We start from the raw sequence: 19947 nt of genomic DNA on the forward strand, positions 1-19947 counted from the left end.
TATCCTTGCTTTATGTTTTCTGATTATCGTAGTTAATCCTGCACACTTAACTCAATAATATGGATTAGATCAATTAACCCACCAATTGATTATATCATCAAAATCCGAGATTCAACATCTTCGAGCTAGACTGGGCAGTGCAACCTCCCTGACAGAGAGGTGGCACCGCCTGAGCTCAGTCTTCGAGCAAGACTGGGCGGTGCAACCTCCCTGACAGAGAGGTGGCACCGCCTGAGCTCGGTCTTCGAGCTCTGGCAGAGAGGTGCAACTGCCTCAGTCAAGAGGTGGCACCGCTTGGGCTCAGTCTTCGAGCTCTGCCAGGCGGTGCAACCTCTCCAGTCAGGAGGTGCAACCGCCTGATCCCGGAATTCCGGGATTTGATCGTTTTGAGCTCCAAATTTGAACTGGGTTGGGGCCTATAAATACCCCACCCATTCAGCACTAAAAGCACAGAACACACACTCGAAATCTTGCTATCTTTCTGTGTTTCTTAGAGCTCAAAACTGCTAGTTCTCCTCTTTCTATTCTTCAAGTTTGAGTTGTAAAGAGAGGAGAGAAAACTTATGTAAGGGTTGTCTCCTAAGCCCGTCAAAAGGAGTGAATCTGTAAGAGGGTAGTTGGCCTTCGCCTATTGAAGGAAGGCTTCTAGTTGACGTCGGTGACCTCGTCGGTGGAGGAAGCCAAAAGTGGAGTAGGTCAAGACTGACCGAACCACTCTAAATCTCTGGTTTGCGTTTATTTTGAGCACTTTATCATTACTGCAAACCTCCTACATAGCTACTGCTCTCTGCGCCTTTACAAGTTTCTAAGTGCTGATCTTTCCGAATCTGCATTCAAACGTAAATCGGTGTTTTCATACATTACAGTTTACGTTTACGTTTTGATTCTGCAAAACTGTCTTCTGCGTTTTTACGAACGAAGTTTCTAAGTTCAGATCCCTTTAAAATTGTGTTTAGACGTAAAACTGTGTTTTAGACGTAAACTACTTTTAAACGTAAAACTACGTTTAGACGTAAAACTGCGTTTAGACGCAAACTGCGTTTAGACGTAAAACTACGTTTAGACGTAAAACTACGTTTAGACGCAAATTGCGTTTAGACGTAAAACTGCTTTTAGACGTAAAACTGTGTTTAGACGTAAAACTGCGATTAGACGCAAACTGCACTGCGCTTAGACGCAATCTGATTTTAGACGTAAACTGCGCTTAGACGCAAACTGCGCTTAAACGCAATCTGCGCTTAGACGCAAACTGCGCTTAGACGCAAACTGCGCTTAGACGCAATCTGAGTTTAGACGTAAACTGCGCTTAGACGCAAACTGCGCTTAAACGCAATCTGAGCTTAGACGCAAACTGCGCTTAGATGCAAACTGCGCTTAGACGCAATCTGCATTTAGACGCAAACTGCAAACTGCGTAAAAAATTGCGCTTAGATGCAAACTATGTTTAGACATAAACTGCACTTAATCATAAGTATTCTTAGAATCGGCTTTTGCATCAAAATAGTTTTTATCAAACGAACGCAGCTTTCGTTTTTAATCGTTGAAAGATTTCCGCTGCACTAATTCACCCCCCCCCCCCCTCTTAGTGCTCTCGATCCTAACATTCATGCATGTTATATGTTGAAGATTTGAAACCATGTTTTAATATCATGCATACCCAAGAAATGTTGATTTAACAAATTGAATGATTTGAAAATAAATGATGATTTTTCTCTTGAATGTAACTTATGATATTCTTTATGAATCATCATCTTGATTTCTCGATATTCAATACATGAAATTTTATTGTGAATCAAGATCTTATTCTTTGAACTCCCATGTTTCTTCTTATTGTTTACTAAAGAAGAAAATTTCTGAAATGAATTATAATTTTTATGATTCATAAAGAATTGAGAGATTAAAAAAATCTATCTGTGTTTTTCTTTTTATGAATCTCTTGAAAATGATTTTGATTTGACAATTTAAATTTGAATAAAACTTATCTTGATTTTTCAAAATTTATAACTTAAGACTTCTTATGCAAGAATTAAAGTACTATAACATTTGATCTCCTACATTTCTTTTTGACATTTATAAAAATAAAGGAGATATGTTGAAATAAATCATGTCTTTTGGTATTCAAATGGTCTTATTTTTTATGATATGATTTCTTTGTATCTATGATACAAGTGCCTTGATATGATTGAATCATTATTATAAAAGAAAAAGGAATTTGATAGCTTGCTAATTGTAAAAATATACGCTAACTTGAATGATAAAACATGAGATTGGCTATAGTGCAAATTTATTGTTATCATGATGTGTAGATTGAAATAATGATTAGAATATTAATATAATTATAAATGATGATTTTGTATTATGTATAAAACACTCTTGATATTATTTTGATGCATACAAATGAAAAGTTATGAACATGCATGGTAGGATATAATTTAACAAAATTGATACCATCATGATATGAAACATTTATGATTTGCAATGATGCATGCAATACTTGTGCTTTTTAATTATGATGTGATGTATTACATATGATGTGAATCATGATTTAAAATGCTATGAATTGTTGCTAAAATAATGTATCATAAATGTTGATTTAATGTTTTGTATCATGAATGCTCTAAATGATGAATGTTTAGTATCATGATCAAAATATTGATAAATAGTTAAAAATTTTAGAATCATGTATGATATGCTCATAATGTTGATTGATTTATTCAATATCGTGCATGAATGAAATATAAGGTTTTTGAAAATGAGCATATTTTAATTCGAAAATATAATGATGCACAAATAAGATTGATACTTACCTTTGTCATAATTGATGTAAATTGTCTTCCTTTCTTTTTTACAATGACAAAGGGGGAGATAGCTAGCTTGCACAAGACAAGAGAAGCAAAAAATTACAAACGTACACATCGCAAAAAGGGACAAAACTTATTAGCTTGCTCATCTCAAAAGCAAGAAATGTTATCTTGTAATCTAAAGCAAATGTGCTATTTTGACTATCTCAAGAAGCAAAACTTGCAACTTGCACATCACAATAGGAAGCAAGAATCATGAGCTTACACAAGAAATGCTATCTTGCATTTGCTTTCGAAATTTTTGCTAGCTTATATGTAGTAAATCTTGCATATCGTAAAAATTACTAGCTTGTAGTCTAAAGAGAAGCAAACAGTAGTTGCTATCTCAAGAAAAGCAAACATGCTAAACTTGCATATCTTTAATTGCTATATTGCATGATGATAAAATTTGATACTATGTTTTTCATGCAATGAGTTGAACTTATATCACAAACACTTAAGTGACACTTCTCCTTTTTGTTGATGACAAAGGGGGAGAAGTATGATCATGTTATGCATGATGACGCGTTGCAAATATTCATGATAAATATTTACAATGACTTGAATTCGGCTTGAATTCATGATTCTATCAATATGGCATATTGATAGGGGGAGTTTGTTTAAATACTGGGAGTTAAGGTTAACTCCGTCATCAAGTGGTTGTCATTATCAAAAAGGGGGAGATTGTTGAATCTCGTATTTTGATTATGAAACCACTTGATATGTGTTTATGATTTAATCTGCGATTTGAGTGATGCAGGATACTTCGATCAGGATGAGACAATTAAAGCAGGAAAATCATGTTGCGCCGGAGGAACATGTTAGAAGATTGGACGTCGGGCCGGTGGATTGGTCGACGTATCGACAGAAGGTTTCATGTCATGGATTCGGGCATTGGGCCAAGAAGAGCAGAGATTATGCCAAAGATATCGAAGTTATGGAGTCAACTATCCAATAGGGCAATAGGCTGCAAAAGAGGACGATGTGCCGAAGAATCGGACGAAGCGTCGAGAGACTAATGACATGCCGGACAACTTGATTAATTGCTTACGATTAATTGTCTCGATCGAAGTTTTGTTTTAAGTGTGTAGGATTAACTACGATAGCTTGAAGACATAAAGCAAGTCTACTGGAGTCAAGTTTGATGGGTGTTCGAGAGTCCAAAGATTCGTCGGAGATGCAGCCGGAACCAACCGAGAAGAAATCGGGGACTTGTCGGAGTTTTCGGAAGTCCGCCGAAGAGATCGTCGGAGGTTCGCGGAGACCACCGAGAAGGCTCGACTACTTACTGAACTCGCCATAAGATCGGGAGCCTACTAGGAGTCCGCCGAAAGAAATCCGAGGGTGTATCGGAAGATCGCCGGAAAGCTCGCCGGAAGGAGACTCGACATTTGCCGGTTGAAAACTTGCTTAGGATAATGTTTTCAGTTGCGTAGTTTGTATGTAATTAGGGTTAAGATTAAGGGATAATCCTATATCTTGGTTAGGGGCCAACTAGGCCTGATATTACCTAGTTTGGGCCAGATTTGAAGCCCATCTAGTGACCCGTAGGACTGGGCGGTGGAACCGTCGGACTGGGTGATGGCACCGCCCAGAACCCGAGGATCGGGCGGTGGTACCGCCGGACTGGGCGGTGGCACCGCCAGTACACTATCAGTGTCAAACATTGACAGGTGGTGGCACCGCCACTTAGAGGCAGTTAAAGATTGAGATCGGGAACCCAAGAGAATTCAAAATTTAGAGCCCAAATTTGAATCCTCTTAGGGCCTATAAATACTCCTCAATTCTTAGTAGAAACAACCTTTGAGAAGTTAAAGATTGAGATAAAGCCTTAGCAAAGTCTTTAGCAAGTCTTATTTTCAATTGCTTTAGTGTTTACCTCCTTCTTTTTCATTGAAAATTTATAAGAGCGTAAACCACTGTAAAAGGTTTTAAGAGGGGTATTTGTCCTTCCCTTCAAAGTGATTTGCTAGTGGAAGTTGGGAGCCTCTTCGAAGAAGGCTTCACAAGTGGATGTAGGTCATTTTGATCGAACCACTTTAAATTGGTGTGTTCCTTGAATGTGTGAGTTATTACTTTCCTAAAATTGTTATTTATACTATTGCTAGCTTTCGGTTTTCATCTACTCAAGTTACTATCGAAACGAAATCTCCTCGTATTTACGAATTCATTTTTAAACTTACAAGTATTAATCTGCTGCACTAATTCACCCCCCCTCTTAGTGCCACTCCGATCATAACATTATCCCTCTTCATTTTCTTTTTATTTTAATGAATATCTATTATTGGTAACATATGTTGAAGCATCAAATTAATCCATCAATAATATATGTAATATTTGATTTAAACCATATAAAGATTATATTTATACCTTTTTCATTTCAAATCAAATCTTATAGTATATTTCTTCTTCGTATAACTTTATTTGCTACAAAATTAACACTTTATTATGAAGATATTCTTTTATGAGTTTATATAGTAATTATAAACTCAGGTGGACTTACGCTTCATCCTTATTTTAGTGTTACCTACTCTTTGAGTAATACTCAAAATATTATGAGTCTTCAGCTTACAGCTTTATCATTTATTTTGAGGATATAATCTTAAATTTCTCAAATACTATTATTTTAAAATGTCAACTAATGACTTATCAGAAAATTTAAATTGATCCTTAGATATTCTCATACGCTAGTTGTAAACTGTACTGAAGTCTAAGTATCATAAAATTGAGTCTTTCATATCTTTCTTAATCATCTCAATTATTTATTTCATAGAACTTTCAATAATTAAGATTATGTTATGTTCAATTAATCCGATCAAGGTCTCACTCACTCAATACAATATATGCTCAAGCCATTTATTTCAAAAAGTATAGGGACATTTACAGAAATACAATAAAGGAAGTACCACTATAATAATATAACATTAATACTTTCACTGATACCATCCTTATGGAATTTACATAAATTCCATAAGGATGGTATCAGTGAAAGGTAAACATTATTTCATAATTTGAAATATTGACATATCTAGTGTTCACTCAAGATCACTTATGGAGGACTAATACCATCCTTATGGAATAGTATTGTTACCTTTAGGTATACAACCCTAAACTGCAAGAATATCCAAAACAATATCATCCTACCCCATCACATAATTATTTGAAATAGATTTTCCTTTGAGATCATCTAAATCTCATAATTATATGTGTCATCGTGAATATTATTTTATTTAATGTTATTTAGGATGAATTCCATAATGTATTTTATAGATTATTGGTCCAGGTCACTTTGGTGGCTGCAAAACCAATATAAAAAGATAAAATATAATCTAAAATATCTCATGAATGACATGAACTTTATTGTAATTCATATCCCATAAGCCTATCCTCCCAAGCTACTTTGGTAGCTACCGGTCAGATAAAACTTAGGAAGATAAATTATAAATAATATTCACTAAATTTCTTTATCCTAATTCATACTGCCATTGTGAATATTATTTTTATTTAATATCATTTAGGACTAATTTCATAATATATTTTATAAATTATCGGTCCAGGTCACTTTGGTGGCTGTAGGACCAATACAAAAATATAAAATACAATCTAAAATGACCTATAAATGATAAGACCTTTATTGTAATTCATATCACAAAAGTTTATCATCCAAGGCTACTTTGGCAACTACAAGTCAGATAAAACTTAAGGAGATGAATTACAAATAATATTCATCAAATTTCTTTAATTTATGCTAAGCAGTTCAATAATAGAATAACAACCATAATAATTATTGAACATTAACGCTAAGTAATTTAATAATAAAATAACAACCATAATAATTATTAAGCATTAATACTAAGCAATTTAATAATAAAATAATAATCATAATAATTATTAAACATTAATCAACAAAAGAAAACTCATATGATAATCATGATAACATATAAATCATGCCTTCATGTGAAAGGTAAACATTATTTCATAATTTCAAATATATACATGTGAATAACTAAATAAATATCTAAGAAAAATAATTGGATTTTATTTATCACATGTATAATCAATAATTCATATGAGAAAACTATAAAGTAAACCATAATTTATATTTTTTATTAAAAATTAAATCCAATCAAATAACCAAAATATAATCATGATTAAATTCAATCATAATTATAATAAATCATATTTATTAATTTTACAATTGAGAATATAAACTAAATTTATCAATTTTATAATTATAAAACTATAAATATTTGATAGGATAAATCGAAAATATGCAATTTATGAATGGCAGAACTATAATTTGGTAGAAATTAGACTCGAGGGTAAAATTATAAATATGTTGACGGAACATAAACTAGAATTACGAAATTTGCAAACGGCAGAACTATAATTTTGCAAAACCCTAGCCTGGAGGTCAAAACTATAATTATGCTAAGAAAACCCTAATCTGCCTTGTCGCGCCTACGCGTGCGGCGTTGCCGCTGCTCGCGCGCGACCGCTGCGGTGCTTTGTGCGGTGCTGCCGTTGCTTGCGCGTGGCCGTTGCGGCCTTTCCTGCTTGCGGATGGCGCGCATGGCTGGCCGCGGCTATTGCTAGTGCACGACCGCTGCGGCGGTACTTGCCCGCATGTCGTCGTTGCTACCATGGGGGCTGCCTCTGCCCACGAGCGACCGCTGTGGCGGTTCCTGCCCACGCGTGGCTGCTGCCAGCGTGTGGCCACCGCTGGTGCGCGATTGCCACGTCGCGACACTGCTTGTACCGCCCGTGCCCGTGCGCGATCGCTACTACTACATGTGCTCGGCTGTCGCGGTTCCCGCCTACGCTTGTCCATGGGGGCAGCGGCTGCCACCATCTACAGCCACTACCCTTTGTCCACAGGGGCAGCGGCTGCCACCATCTACAACCACCGCCCTTCCGCAGGTGCCTTCTACGGGCGCCACCATTATGCGTGAGGGCAGTCGATGCCTTCACACAGGGTGCAGCTGCCGCCTTCCGCAGTCACCGTGTTCACAGGCGGTACGGGATGCCCGTGGTGCTGCCACCGCTCACAAGCGAACCTCTGCCCACGCACAACTGTGATGCGCGACTGCGGCATGGTACATGACCCTTCGTCAACAACGATCAATAGAGATGATTGTCTCAATAACATTGATGATAGTAAACAGTAAATTTATCGATGAAACATAAAATTATACATTGCTCATAATCAGTAATAGAGCAAATCATATAGAAAAAACAGATCAATAATATCCGATGAATCATTCAGACATCGTAAACAAAAATAATATATCTAATATATTTGATCTCAAGAACTTGGTTCTGATACCAATTGTTAGCATAAAATCTGTAATCATGCTATCTATAATGCGGAAAAATTTTTATGCCTAGATTGAAATCAAATAAATTGGATCTAACAATATTACGTTGCGTACCTTTATTGTTGTTCAGAAAAATAAACCTTATCTGATCTACAAGCACTTCATCTTCGGATCTGAAACATCAATCTGCAAGGAGAACTAGATCCTTCTCCTCTCTTCTTATCTTTTCACAGGACCACCTAGATTTATGGATTAGGGGATTATGAGAGAGAGAGATTGAGAGAAAAATCTTAATATCTCAGATGCTACTCAGATGCACACTTAGCTCAGAGGGGTCGACTAGTAATATTAAATCAGATTTTTACTCACTAGTAGCATCAGATGCTACTCAAATGAACTTAAACTATGTTGTTGATTGTGATGGAACTTTTATATCTATCTAATTTGGGCTTCACCCTTAAAAGATTCGCATGGATGGAAGAATAATAGTTGCTGTTGGAGCTTACTGTGATGATGTTAGGCCTTTGCAAGTAATGGCACTTGCCATCTTCAAAGGTCTTTTTAAATCCCACTCTCTTAAGGCTTCGTAGTGTTCTAATATGCACAGACTTAAAAATACGTGTAAACTATCCCAATGGTATAAACTTAGTACCTTAGATCATTATTTCTGGAGATGCATGACCTAGATAGGAAGGTTAAAAAAGTTAAATTTCTTCATATCAAATATTCAAACACATGACATTATCGGTGATCAATTATTTAGCACTATAAACACTTTCTTTATTGAATAATAATTAATTTTTTATTAAAAAGTCTGAATTAAAAATATTAATCATCCCCTCCATAGTGTTTCCATAAAGGAATAAGCCATTAGTGGTAGAAACTATCTTTTTACAAGGAGTTGATGCTTTAGCACTGAAGGTTATGAAAACACGAATCATTCATGATTATCCAAAATCATAGTAAAATAGCATTGATGTTACGAGGTAAGAATGATTTTAAAAAATTAGGAGCGTACATATAAAAAAGCCAGTTGCTAAGGGAATCAACATTTCAATGAATTTTAGCTAAGTTCTAAAATTTTCTAACAACACCACATTCGAAGATGTGTTTGAGAAGTCATTAAAATAATTATATAAGAAATTAGTCAACTTGTGAATGAAAGATCTCATAAAGATATCAAAAAGCGGGCAACGATCACAAAGTAGTTTCTAAAGAAAATAATTTAAACTTTAGATAAACATTCAAACCCCGTATTACCTTCTTTCTTTCATACGATCCTCCTTTCTCAATTGAGTGGTAAGTATTCTTAAAAGAAACTTTGTCATTTAGAGTAAAAGTTTAAACCCATTGATCCTTATCCAGGTTGCTGGTAATATGTATTTTTCTAACTTTTTTAAACAGGGAATAGATGAAAATAGTCGTAGAGTGCCGAGGAATTCCATGAATGATTCTTAAAGAAGTTGAATATTAAAAGGTAGGTATTAAGATGTACATCGGTAATTTAGATAGAGAAATGTTAGTAATCCGTGGTTACTTTGAGGTAACATTTGATCTTGTATTATTGGGGAGGTAGAGAATAATTTTAAAACTAAAATAAATTATAGAGATCAACTATCAAAAATATATGAAAAAATTAAATTCTTTATCATGCGAAATAAATATAAGACCCTTGAGTTATTCTCACTCAAATATGATTTGTTTTGTATACTTTCTCACATAAATCTTGAAGAATTTATATATTCCTTTTCATTCTCTCTAAAATTCTTATAGAGCGACCTCTCTAAATACTCTAGAACAAATCCAAAAATAACCAAAGTATTTTTTATATCTTTTTCTATCCTCACATAAACTTTTATATATATACTCATTCTTGCGTTAGGATTTTTTATCCTTATCGGGCACTAGCTTTAGAAATCCTAAAATATTTATCAATCTATACTAATCTACTTTTTAAAACTTAATTTTTTATTATCAATCATAAAAAAAAAATTAATTAATAGATGAGTGAGGGTTATGTTTTAAAATATAAGGGTTGACGCCATAATTAATCCAAAGGATTTTGATAATGAGAAGTTCGTTATGTAAAATTGAGTTTATCCCATGCCCTTTCTCATCTATACATCTCACACATCCTAATAAATTCTTACTCATCTCTGCATCTCACATATTTTAATAAACCTCAAAAATTTGTGTGTAACATTAATGAAAGAAAAGAGAAGAGAAGAATTTGAAGTGTATTATTATGACTTGAACCTAATAATAATAATACTTGCGTCCGACCGAGATCAGTTCGGTTCGATCAAGTCGCGGCGGAAGAGGACCGAGTAGGATCTCGTACGACGAAGCTTCCATCCTCGTGCAATGCAAACCGGAGGGGGACACGTTTGAGTGGGACCCATCGGTGGGTCCCGGCTGACTCTGCCTTCCTCCATCCCTAAGGCGACCAAAAAAGGTCACCCGACGCGACCGTCCAAATTCTCGCTCTGTTTCCTCTTCATCAGTCTCGCGATCGGAACCCCTCTCAGCTCTCCTTCCTCTCCTACTTCCGCCGCCTTCGTCGTGTCGATACATGGCGATGGAATTTTAGGGTTTCGCTCCCCATCGGCAGCCTCCCCACCTCTTCGCCCCATGTCCTTATTTGACGCCGCCTCCCACCCCCGGCAGCCCTTCGATCACCACCACCACCTCAAGCGCAAGGTCGACGACCATGACGATCAAGATCACTCCTTCCCCCTCCTGAAGATGGCCAGGCCCTCCTCTCCCCCTTTCTCCTTCCCCTCCCCCTGCCTCACCCCCGCCCTCGCCGCCTTCGATGTCGAAGAGTCCAAGACCCGGTTGTCTTCTTCCCACCCGCCACCTCCCTTCGCCTCCCCCTCTGCGTCGCTGCCATCGCCGTCATCGCTGCCGTCGCCGCCGTCCGATGAACTCCACTTTTTTGTGCGCTTGATGTCGCGTGGAAGCCTCGTGGTCCACGCCCGCCCAACTGACACCGTGAATTCCGTCATCGAACGGATCGAATCGGTCACCGGCATCCCCAGCCGCGAGCAGCGGCTGATTTATTGCGGTCGCCAGCTGCGCGGCGAGTCCACCCTCCGCCACTCCGCGGTCAAGAAGGACGCCACCCTCCAGCTCACCGGCCGACTCCGGAGCACCGGTCAGAGCAGGGCTTGGCGGGTCGTCGACGACCTCGTTTCCTCTATTTGTTTCCTCAATGCCGCCGCAGCCTCCGACATCTGTACCGTCGATCGGCAGCGAACCGTCGCCCAGCTCGTGAAGGATTTCCTCAACACTACCCTTGCCGACTCCGACGGTGACAAAGATAAAGCTTTGGCCTACCTCGGAGTCTTTTCACTGGCCGGCGCCCCATCGGAGCTCGTAAAACTGTATCTTTCGCCTTTGGCCGACAACCGAGCCATAGCCGAAGGTGCTATTCGGATTTTCCTCGACTCCAATCCTGACTTCCTTCCGGAGTACGTGCACTCGCAGTGCGCCCCTGTCGTGTTCACCTTCTGTAGGATGCTCGCAGCCACCGTGGGCAGGAACGACCAGCTTTATGTTGGGTGCCGGAGGACATTGTCTAAGCTTCTAAAGGCTTCCATAGAGCCTTTGAACTCAGTTCATTTGAAGTCGACTCACTTGCTACTGGAGCTGCATTTGTTTATCACTGAGCTTAGTGGTCTGGTGGATGCTGCGCTTTCATCTGACTCCATGTTAGATTCGGAGGTTGTTCTCACTGATCTCTCCAATTTCTTGACAGCGATGCGTTGGGCAATACAGGAGTGGAAGGGTGTAGACAGGCCAATCTCTGAGCACTTGTATATCCTGGGGAGTCCAAGGTATGAGAATGGCATTGGTTTGTTATACGAGTTATATATAAAGCTCCTGAACAAGGTTGGCCAGTGTCTGAAGAAGGTGGAGGACATACTGGATGAAAGGGGGCAGGCACGGTACGAGGCTCAGTTGCCAAAATGGTCACAGCTACTTGTTGTTCTTACAGTGATCAAGGTTTTCTCCAAGATTTTTGAGGGCGCCGAGCAGTTGCTTCATTCACTTCTTTTCGAGCGGCGGAGGACACTGAATGCACTTCTCAGATGTGCTAAGAGGAATCGGAAGCTTCGCTGGTTTCTCAAGTATAAAGACATAACTGATTTTGAGGCAAGAAGGAATTTACTTTTGATGATGCTTCCTGAAGGAAAAGAGGAAGAAGAACTGCACGAAATGCTCATTGACAGGTTCCAGCTGCTATCTGAGTCCTTTCAATATATTGGCCAAGTTGATGCTACTGCATTGCGTGGAGCAATTTTTATGGAGTTCAAAAATGAGGAGGCCACAGGTCCAGGTGTTCTCAGAGAGTGGTTCTGTTTGTTATGCCAAGCTATTTTCAATCCTCAGAATCCACTTTTCTTGTCATGCCCACATGACCATCGAAGATTCTTTCCTAATCCTGGCAAGTTCATCCTCTCTACATTCTTCACCTTTCTTTGTGAGCTCATTATTCTGATGTTACCCTAAGTTACAGAGACCTTTCTTTTTTCCTCCAAGTAATTTTTATGAATATTTAGATGAATACGTATCTGAAATTTTCATAAATTGTATTATAAGTCAAATAATTACTATGTCTTTTTTATAAGCTAGTGTTGGGTATGCATTTTGCTTATGTTGCACTTTGCATGCATGCTACAAGCTAAAATATATCTTGGATTAAATTATAGCAATCTTACTGTGACCTTGATGCAAAGAATATTACTTCACAGCTGAATGCACTTAGTATATATTTTTTTGAAAAAATATAGAAGACAATTAGATTTTAGTTGTTACAAACCATACTGCAGAAAATTGACCAATGAACAAGTTATTTTAAATGATACAAAGAACAGGTGACCTTGTCTACAATACATGAAGTCCAAGTTAGATCTTGTAAGTCAACTTAGTTCTCCTCCCTGAAACTAAACTTGAGAGTATCACAACCTTCTTTAAGACTTGATGTCCTCGTCAAAGTCCATTGTTTATATGAAGTCCAATCTCTCTAGTTCCATTCACGGGTAGTTCTTACTTGAACTCCTCACTATACTGAGTACCAGCTCCGCTTTGATATTATTAGTGATGAATTGACCTGATGAGATAGCTGTATTTTACCCATGTACCCATCAAGTTCAACTTAATTCTCTTCACACAATCTGATGTGGACCTAAAATTTGAATATGTTAGTCGTTTTGTGGAATAGAATAGTATAGCACCTCAGAAATCAGCTTTTGGGCAGCACATTACCTCGGCTTGGCCAATCCAACCTAGAGTCAGCAGGGGAAAATACTGCACTTCAGCTTGAGTTACTTCAATGCATACTGGTCCAGCTTGTTATGTCGTGTTTGAGTCCCTTCAAGTAGTCAGTAACTTGACCTTGCTAGATTGCGTAATGTGTCATCAAACTCAGCAAAGAAGTTTCAAGTCGTTCCTTGCCATCCAGTCAACAAGGAGACCAAAACTGACTTCATTGAATATCAAATTACAGTTCCTATCTTAATTTTGTTTGTTTGTTGTTCTCTAAGCTTAAAGTCACAGAAACAATCTCTCTATTTGCAAGGTTAAGGCTACATACATTGACCCTTCTTAGATCCCATATTAACAGGAGCCTTTGTGCAATGGCCATCTGTTTCATTTGGTCCTCCAAGCAACATAGACAAGATCTTTTTTCTTTTGGCTTTTTTGCTGCAATTCCTGCTTTCTTATGTGGTGTTTGTCAATATTATGCAGCATCCTCTGTAGATCCTCTGCACCTCAAATACTTCAGCTTCAGTGGGCGAGTGATTGCACTAGCATTGATGCATAAAGTCCAAGTTGGTGTTGTGTTTGATCGTATGTTCTTCTTGCAACTAGCTGGAAGATCTGTTTCTTTGGAAGATGTGCGTGATGCGGATCCAGTCTTATACATGAGTTGCAAACAAATTCTCGAGATGGATGCAGCCCTTCTTGATTCAGATGCCTTAGGGCTAACATTTGCCAGAGAAATTGATATGATGGGGTCAAAGAGGATGGTTGAGCTGTGCCCTGGTGGGAAGGATATTATTGTACATAGCAGGAACAGGGAGGAGTATGTCAGCCTCCTGATTAAGCATTGCTTTGTTACATCAATCTCTGAACAGGTTGCTCATTTCACTCAGGGTTTTGGTGATATTCTTTCTAATTCAAAGCACCAGCGGTTTTTTTTCGATAGCATGGATCTTGAAGATTTTGATCGAATGCTAGGTGGAAGTAATAATGTCATTAATGTGAAGGACTGGAAAGAACATACTGAATATAATGGCTATAAATCCAAAGATCGTCAAATCTATTGGTTTTGGAAGGTAAATTTATATGACTTCTATTTTCTGCTCATGATGCTTTAGTTCATGCTTTTATTTTGTCTAGAGTTTATGTCATTATCCTAATGTCAGTATCTCTTACCACATCCTCGGAGATAACCTTTCTAGTGCAGTTGGCAATTGTATAAACTTTTGACTAACTTTAACTTCTAATTTAGTTTCTTTCTCTTTCAGTAGACAGAAATGATATTTCATTGTTGTTACTGTGGTACTGCACATTTTCCTCCCATCTGCGCTTCTGGTTGTCTATGTTAATATCTTATTTTTGTCCTTAATTGAAGTGGTTTTGTAGTTGTGTTGAAGATGCTTAAATTCTTGCTTTTTATCTTCAGTTAGTATTAGCACTACATCTAAGTCTTGGTTCATAAAATCACACTAAATTTTATGCTTACTGGATCTTTTTTTGTCAACATTAACTTGTACATATGGTTTTTCATGGTAGTGGATCAGAAAATGTTTTTTTCAGGGTTTATATACAAATAATTATCACCTATGACTATGCCATAAAGGTAACTTTATGGGGTTGAAAAAGAAGTTCAAATTACATTTGTATCACTTGAATATGTTGTTATTGCTTGAACCCGAGGAATCCAACTTTTCCATCATAGATGTAAGTTTAGGGGCATGGTTAGATTTATAGAGATTGTTCATAGTTTGATAGTGGCAGTCCAATATATAGAAGGTTTATACCATGAGTAAACATGGTGACAAGCAGGTTAAAATACTGAGCTTATCGGTTGGCAAGGGTTGTTATATACCTGTGATAGCCAACTAGGATGCAGATCGAGCAATTTCATCCACTTTGGTTCTTTATAGGCTGGATCACCCTAGTAAGCTTACCATACTGGTTCGGACGGTATGCAATCTGTAACCTAATTATATTAAGTGGGAACCTGTGCCATATTCTTATTTTTTGATAGATGTTGTTATTTCTCTTTTTCTGTCTTTTGTAAGCTTACCGTACTGGTTTGGACAGTATGCAAACTGCTACCTAATTATATTAAGTGGGAACCTGTATACCATATTCTTATTTTTTGATAGATGTTGTTATTTCCTTTTATTTTTCTTTCTTTCTGTCTTTTGTCATTCTCTTTCTCTCCCCTTTACATCTCCTCTCCATCGCATCATTGCCATCTCCTCCTACCGCTATGTTTCCTCCTCATCTTCCTCTTCATCTGTCTTCCTCCTACTCTGCTACTTCTTCTTCCTCTTACTCATCTCTCCTCATTCCTTCTTCTCTCCATCTTTCTCTGTGGTGCAGGCAGCACCAACCCATGCTTATTGTTGATACATCAATTTGCTATCATGATATCATGATAGGTATTGCCACTGGATTAATATTTTAAACCTTGATCACAGAATTCCTCGACTTTGCTATCATGATACCAGGGTAAGACAATTTGATGAATGGCAAATTCTTCTTTGATGATTTAGGGGTATATTAGAGCACGTGAAATATTATCAGCATAACCTAGTATAATGTTGCTTATTACTAAGTCAACTTCTGAATTGATTTTTTTTTTTTAAAGAAATATGTTTTCTATCCAATTGTTTGACTAACAGCTTCTATATATTATAGCAACATTCAGAATATCCTTTCAAGCATTTGCAAACAACACTTGTAAAATGGTGATTGTGATGCTGCACGTGTGACTAGTAATCTAGTATAATAATTACTATAGAAATTTATTTTCGTTGCTGTGTGAACCAATTGCCTTTGCCCCTGAGAATGTTTGTAAATTAGTGCGCGTGAAATATTATCAGCATAACCTAGTATAATGTTGCTTATTCTAATCATTGTTTGACTAACAGCTTCTATATAATAATAGCAAGGTTACTTTCCTTGCTGTGTGAACCAATTGCCTTTGCCCCTGGTCTTTTAGAACAATGATTAGAATTTTAGAATTCTACATTAACTATTGTAATTGAGATATGGCCACATAGCCCAAGTTTGCAGAAGCCAGCTGTAGGTCCAAATGTTTAAAAAATGGTGATGTACGGTGTGTGCTTATCATGGCAATACTTGATATTTAAACTCATCATGGATCTAAGCATAGAACAGGTAGGTTCTCGTCCGGCATAGTCATTTGGGCCATAAGTTGACCTGACTAGTTGTTAGGATCCTTTTTCTGAGCTTTTGAATAATGTTTATTGAGTCAGTTTAGTCCAGTTGTTTATTGAGTCAGTTTGGTTCAGTTAGAGTCAAGTAGAGGTTTATTTAATATTTATTTATTATTAGAGTTCAAGTCCTGATGGACTCTGGGTGGAACTCTATAAATAGGGATATAACTGCTTCTTTTCGGTAATCTATGAAAAATACTATTATGTCTTTTGACAAACCCTAGGAGGCTGATCCCCTCGAAGCGATCAAGGAAGGCCGATCCCCTCGAAGCGATCAAGGAGGGCCGATCCCCTCGAAGCGATCAAGGAGGCCCGATCCCCTCGAAGCGATCATTATCATCCCCATTTCTCCCCTTTCTTCGACGATAAGACTTTAGGGTCTTATCATTTGGTATCAGAGCCTACGATAAGACTTTAGGGTCTTATCACTAGTCTCTTCAGAGGTTGCATTTAGGTTTCCTTGCCCAACTGATGCCGGATAGCTTGTTTGATAAGCTGGTCAGAGAGAACGATTGTTTTCCCCAATATATTTTATTTACTTGATGACACGTCACCTGACCCACCATAGAAGATGCAAATTCCTGATTCCAATCCTCTTTCTGTTATTCCCCAAGAGAAATTTGAAACTCCATATTGTAAGTGCCCATTGTCTATTACTGTACTACTCTATGGCCCTGAAACAATTGCACCATTCCATAGCCCTTCCAAGTTGCTGCCTCCAGCACCATGTGACCTATCATGGGTTTATTTTCTTTTTCTCATTTTAGAGTCCGAGTTTGACATGAAGAGCTGAATGCTTGAACGTTCTTTGTGAATAATTTTTAGTTCCTTAACACATTATATATATTTCTAGATGTGATTTTCCAAGGAAAAACAGTAATCATTAATTAAACTTCTGTAGGTTGTAGAGAGCATGTCCGAGGAGCAACGGAGAGTGCTGCTTTTTTTCTGGACATCCATCAAATACTTACCTGTGGATGGATTTGGTGGTTTGGCTTCCAGACTGTACATATACAAGTCGTCTTCAGATTCCCAAGAGTGTTTACCAACATCACATACATGCTTCTACCGCCTTTGCCTGCCAGCTTATGGAACAAAATCCATGATGCATGACCGGCTTCAGTTAATTTCTCAAGAGCATATTAGCTGCAGTTTTGGCACCTCATAAAGAAGAATGATGGAAAAGAAGAATCTGGTTCTCTGTACAGATGTGTTTATGTCGAAATCATGTTCATGATAGGATGTAATTAAGCACCTGCAATTTAAATTAGTTATCTATATAGGGAAAAAGAAAAGATTTCTTTACCTTGTTTCTCTAATCTTCTCTATGGCTAGAAAAGTAAAAAATAGAAAGGCTATTTTCTCTCTAGTGGAACTGTTAACTTCTGATGGTAAGTAGAGAGAGAGAGAGAGAGAGAGTACTTTTCTCAAGTTGTTCATACCAGCAGTCTCTTGTAAATAATTAACCAAAGTTGAATGGGGACTTAATTGTTCTCATTGTCATTATCATTGATCAAATCTTCTCCTACAAGGAGTTTGTCTTTCCAACTATTTATTTTATCAGCTCATTCTCATACACTGTTTTCATGCTGACATGTATTGACTTCACATTCTGGCTTTGCCTCCCAACATAATCCAATAACAAATCAGAATTGTATTCTCTAATAATAATTTAATGCTCCTAGTTCAAACTTGTACATTTTGTAAATACAGCCATATCAAAATCCAGTGTCTAGGGAAAAATATATTTCTGTTAGAACCTTTGCAGATTCTAAACGTTGGGTTGATCTCTTTAGGGGATCGACCTCCTTGGAACTCTATAGGGGTTCCTCCCTCCAAGTTACTGCTCAAAGGCTGCAGAAAAGATTCATCTATTGCTTATCAAAAGAGGAGGAATACATGGCTATTTATAGGGTTTCTAAACCCTAACTCCTAATAGGACTCGTACTCAAGACTCCTACTTCTAACCAACTCTTAATAGGACTTCTACTCAAGACTCCTATTCTTTTACAACTCCTAATTCATCTCTAAGAAATAATCTCCTAACCCTAGCTGGCCTCTTCACATCTTTAATAGGGGGGTCGACTTAGGTAGGTTTTACATGAATGTCTCTCTCAATTAGGACTCTCCTAGCTAGAGTCCTAACAGACCCACCCTCTTCAAATCAGCCTTGTCCTCGAGGCTGAGGATTCATGAATTTTGGGAATTTGATCTTCAAGTCGTCATAGTTCTCCTAAGGGGCATCTTCCGTTGGTAGGTTCACCCACTGTATTAGCATTTTAGTAGTAGGTCGTCGTCGTCGAGTCACGATCCGTCGATCAATAATGGCACTTGGCTGGGTTTGGAGTTCTCCTTGGATAGTCATATTTGGTGGGTGGTTTTGGGCTGTCTCCAAGCACCTATTTACAACTTTTGTTTGGCAGTTGATTTGTGGATGATATGTCGTACTCCTTTTCAATTTAGTACCCTGCATATGGAATAACTTTGTCCAAAATCTGCTCGTGAAGATGCAAGTAGAATTTATCATAAGCACAATGCGTCCCTTATAGTGTAATTCTTTTGAGTCCCAATTATAATGAGCTACGAAACTTGGTGCTTCCTCTAATTTTTTTATAATCTTACTAGTCTCTGAATCTTCCTGCCATTCCATCTTAATATCCTCAAGGAAGTCGCTGGTCGGAAGTGAAATGGCCGAAACTTCAGCTTGCTCGGGTAGTTGCGAAAGCGCATCTACAAGAACATTCTCTTTCCCCTTTTTGTAAGTTATTTCATAATCAAATCCAAGAAGTTTTGTTACTCATTTTTGCTGCTCAGGAGATAATATCTTTTGCTCCAAAAAGTACTTGAGGCTTTTATCGTCGGTTTTAATTTGAAATCGTCGACAATCAAGTAGGGTCTCCACCTCGTTGCTGCGCACACAATGGCGAGCATCTCCTTATCATATGTTGACTTATTTTGATGGGAGGGAGATAATGCCTTGCTAGTGTATGCGAGTGGTCGACCATCTTGCATGAGAATGACTCTAATTCCGACTCCAGATGTGTCGGCCTCAATAATGAAGAGTCGGTTGAAATCTGGTAGTGTTAGCACCGGCGTCGTCGTCATGGCTGCCTTAAGTTTGTCGAAGGCAGCGGAGGCTCTGTCTAACCATTGTAAGATATCTGTTTCCAGAAAGAAAGTAAGTGGTGCATTGATCTTTCCATAGTTTTTCACGAACTTACGATAGTAGCCTGTTAAACCCAGAAAGCCATGTAGCAATTTTATGTTCCTCGGTGTAGGCCAATTTTACATTGCTTCAATTTTGAA

The 19947-nt window shown here is 37.9% G+C and overlaps 1 protein-coding gene across 1 annotated transcript; it reads left to right on the forward strand.

Annotated features, from left to right (window-relative positions):
• The first annotated feature begins 10630 nt into the window (after positions 1–10630).
• LOC103978181 (E3 ubiquitin-protein ligase UPL5) lies at positions 10631–18189 on the forward strand. Its single transcript, XM_009393886.3, has 3 exons — positions 10631–12608; positions 13913–14502; positions 17543–18189. Exons 1-3 carry the CDS (start codon positions 10790–10792, stop codon positions 17807–17809), a joined length of 2676 nt encoding a protein of 891 aa, XP_009392161.2. The 5' UTR covers positions 10631–10789; the 3' UTR covers positions 17810–18189.
• Positions 18190–19947: the final 1758 nt, after the last annotated feature.

This window comes from Musa acuminata, chromosome BXJ1-3 (assembly GCF_036884655.1).
Source record: "Musa acuminata AAA Group cultivar baxijiao chromosome BXJ1-3, Cavendish_Baxijiao_AAA, whole genome shotgun sequence".
NCBI classification, from domain to species: Eukaryota; Viridiplantae; Streptophyta; class Magnoliopsida; order Zingiberales; family Musaceae; genus Musa; species Musa acuminata.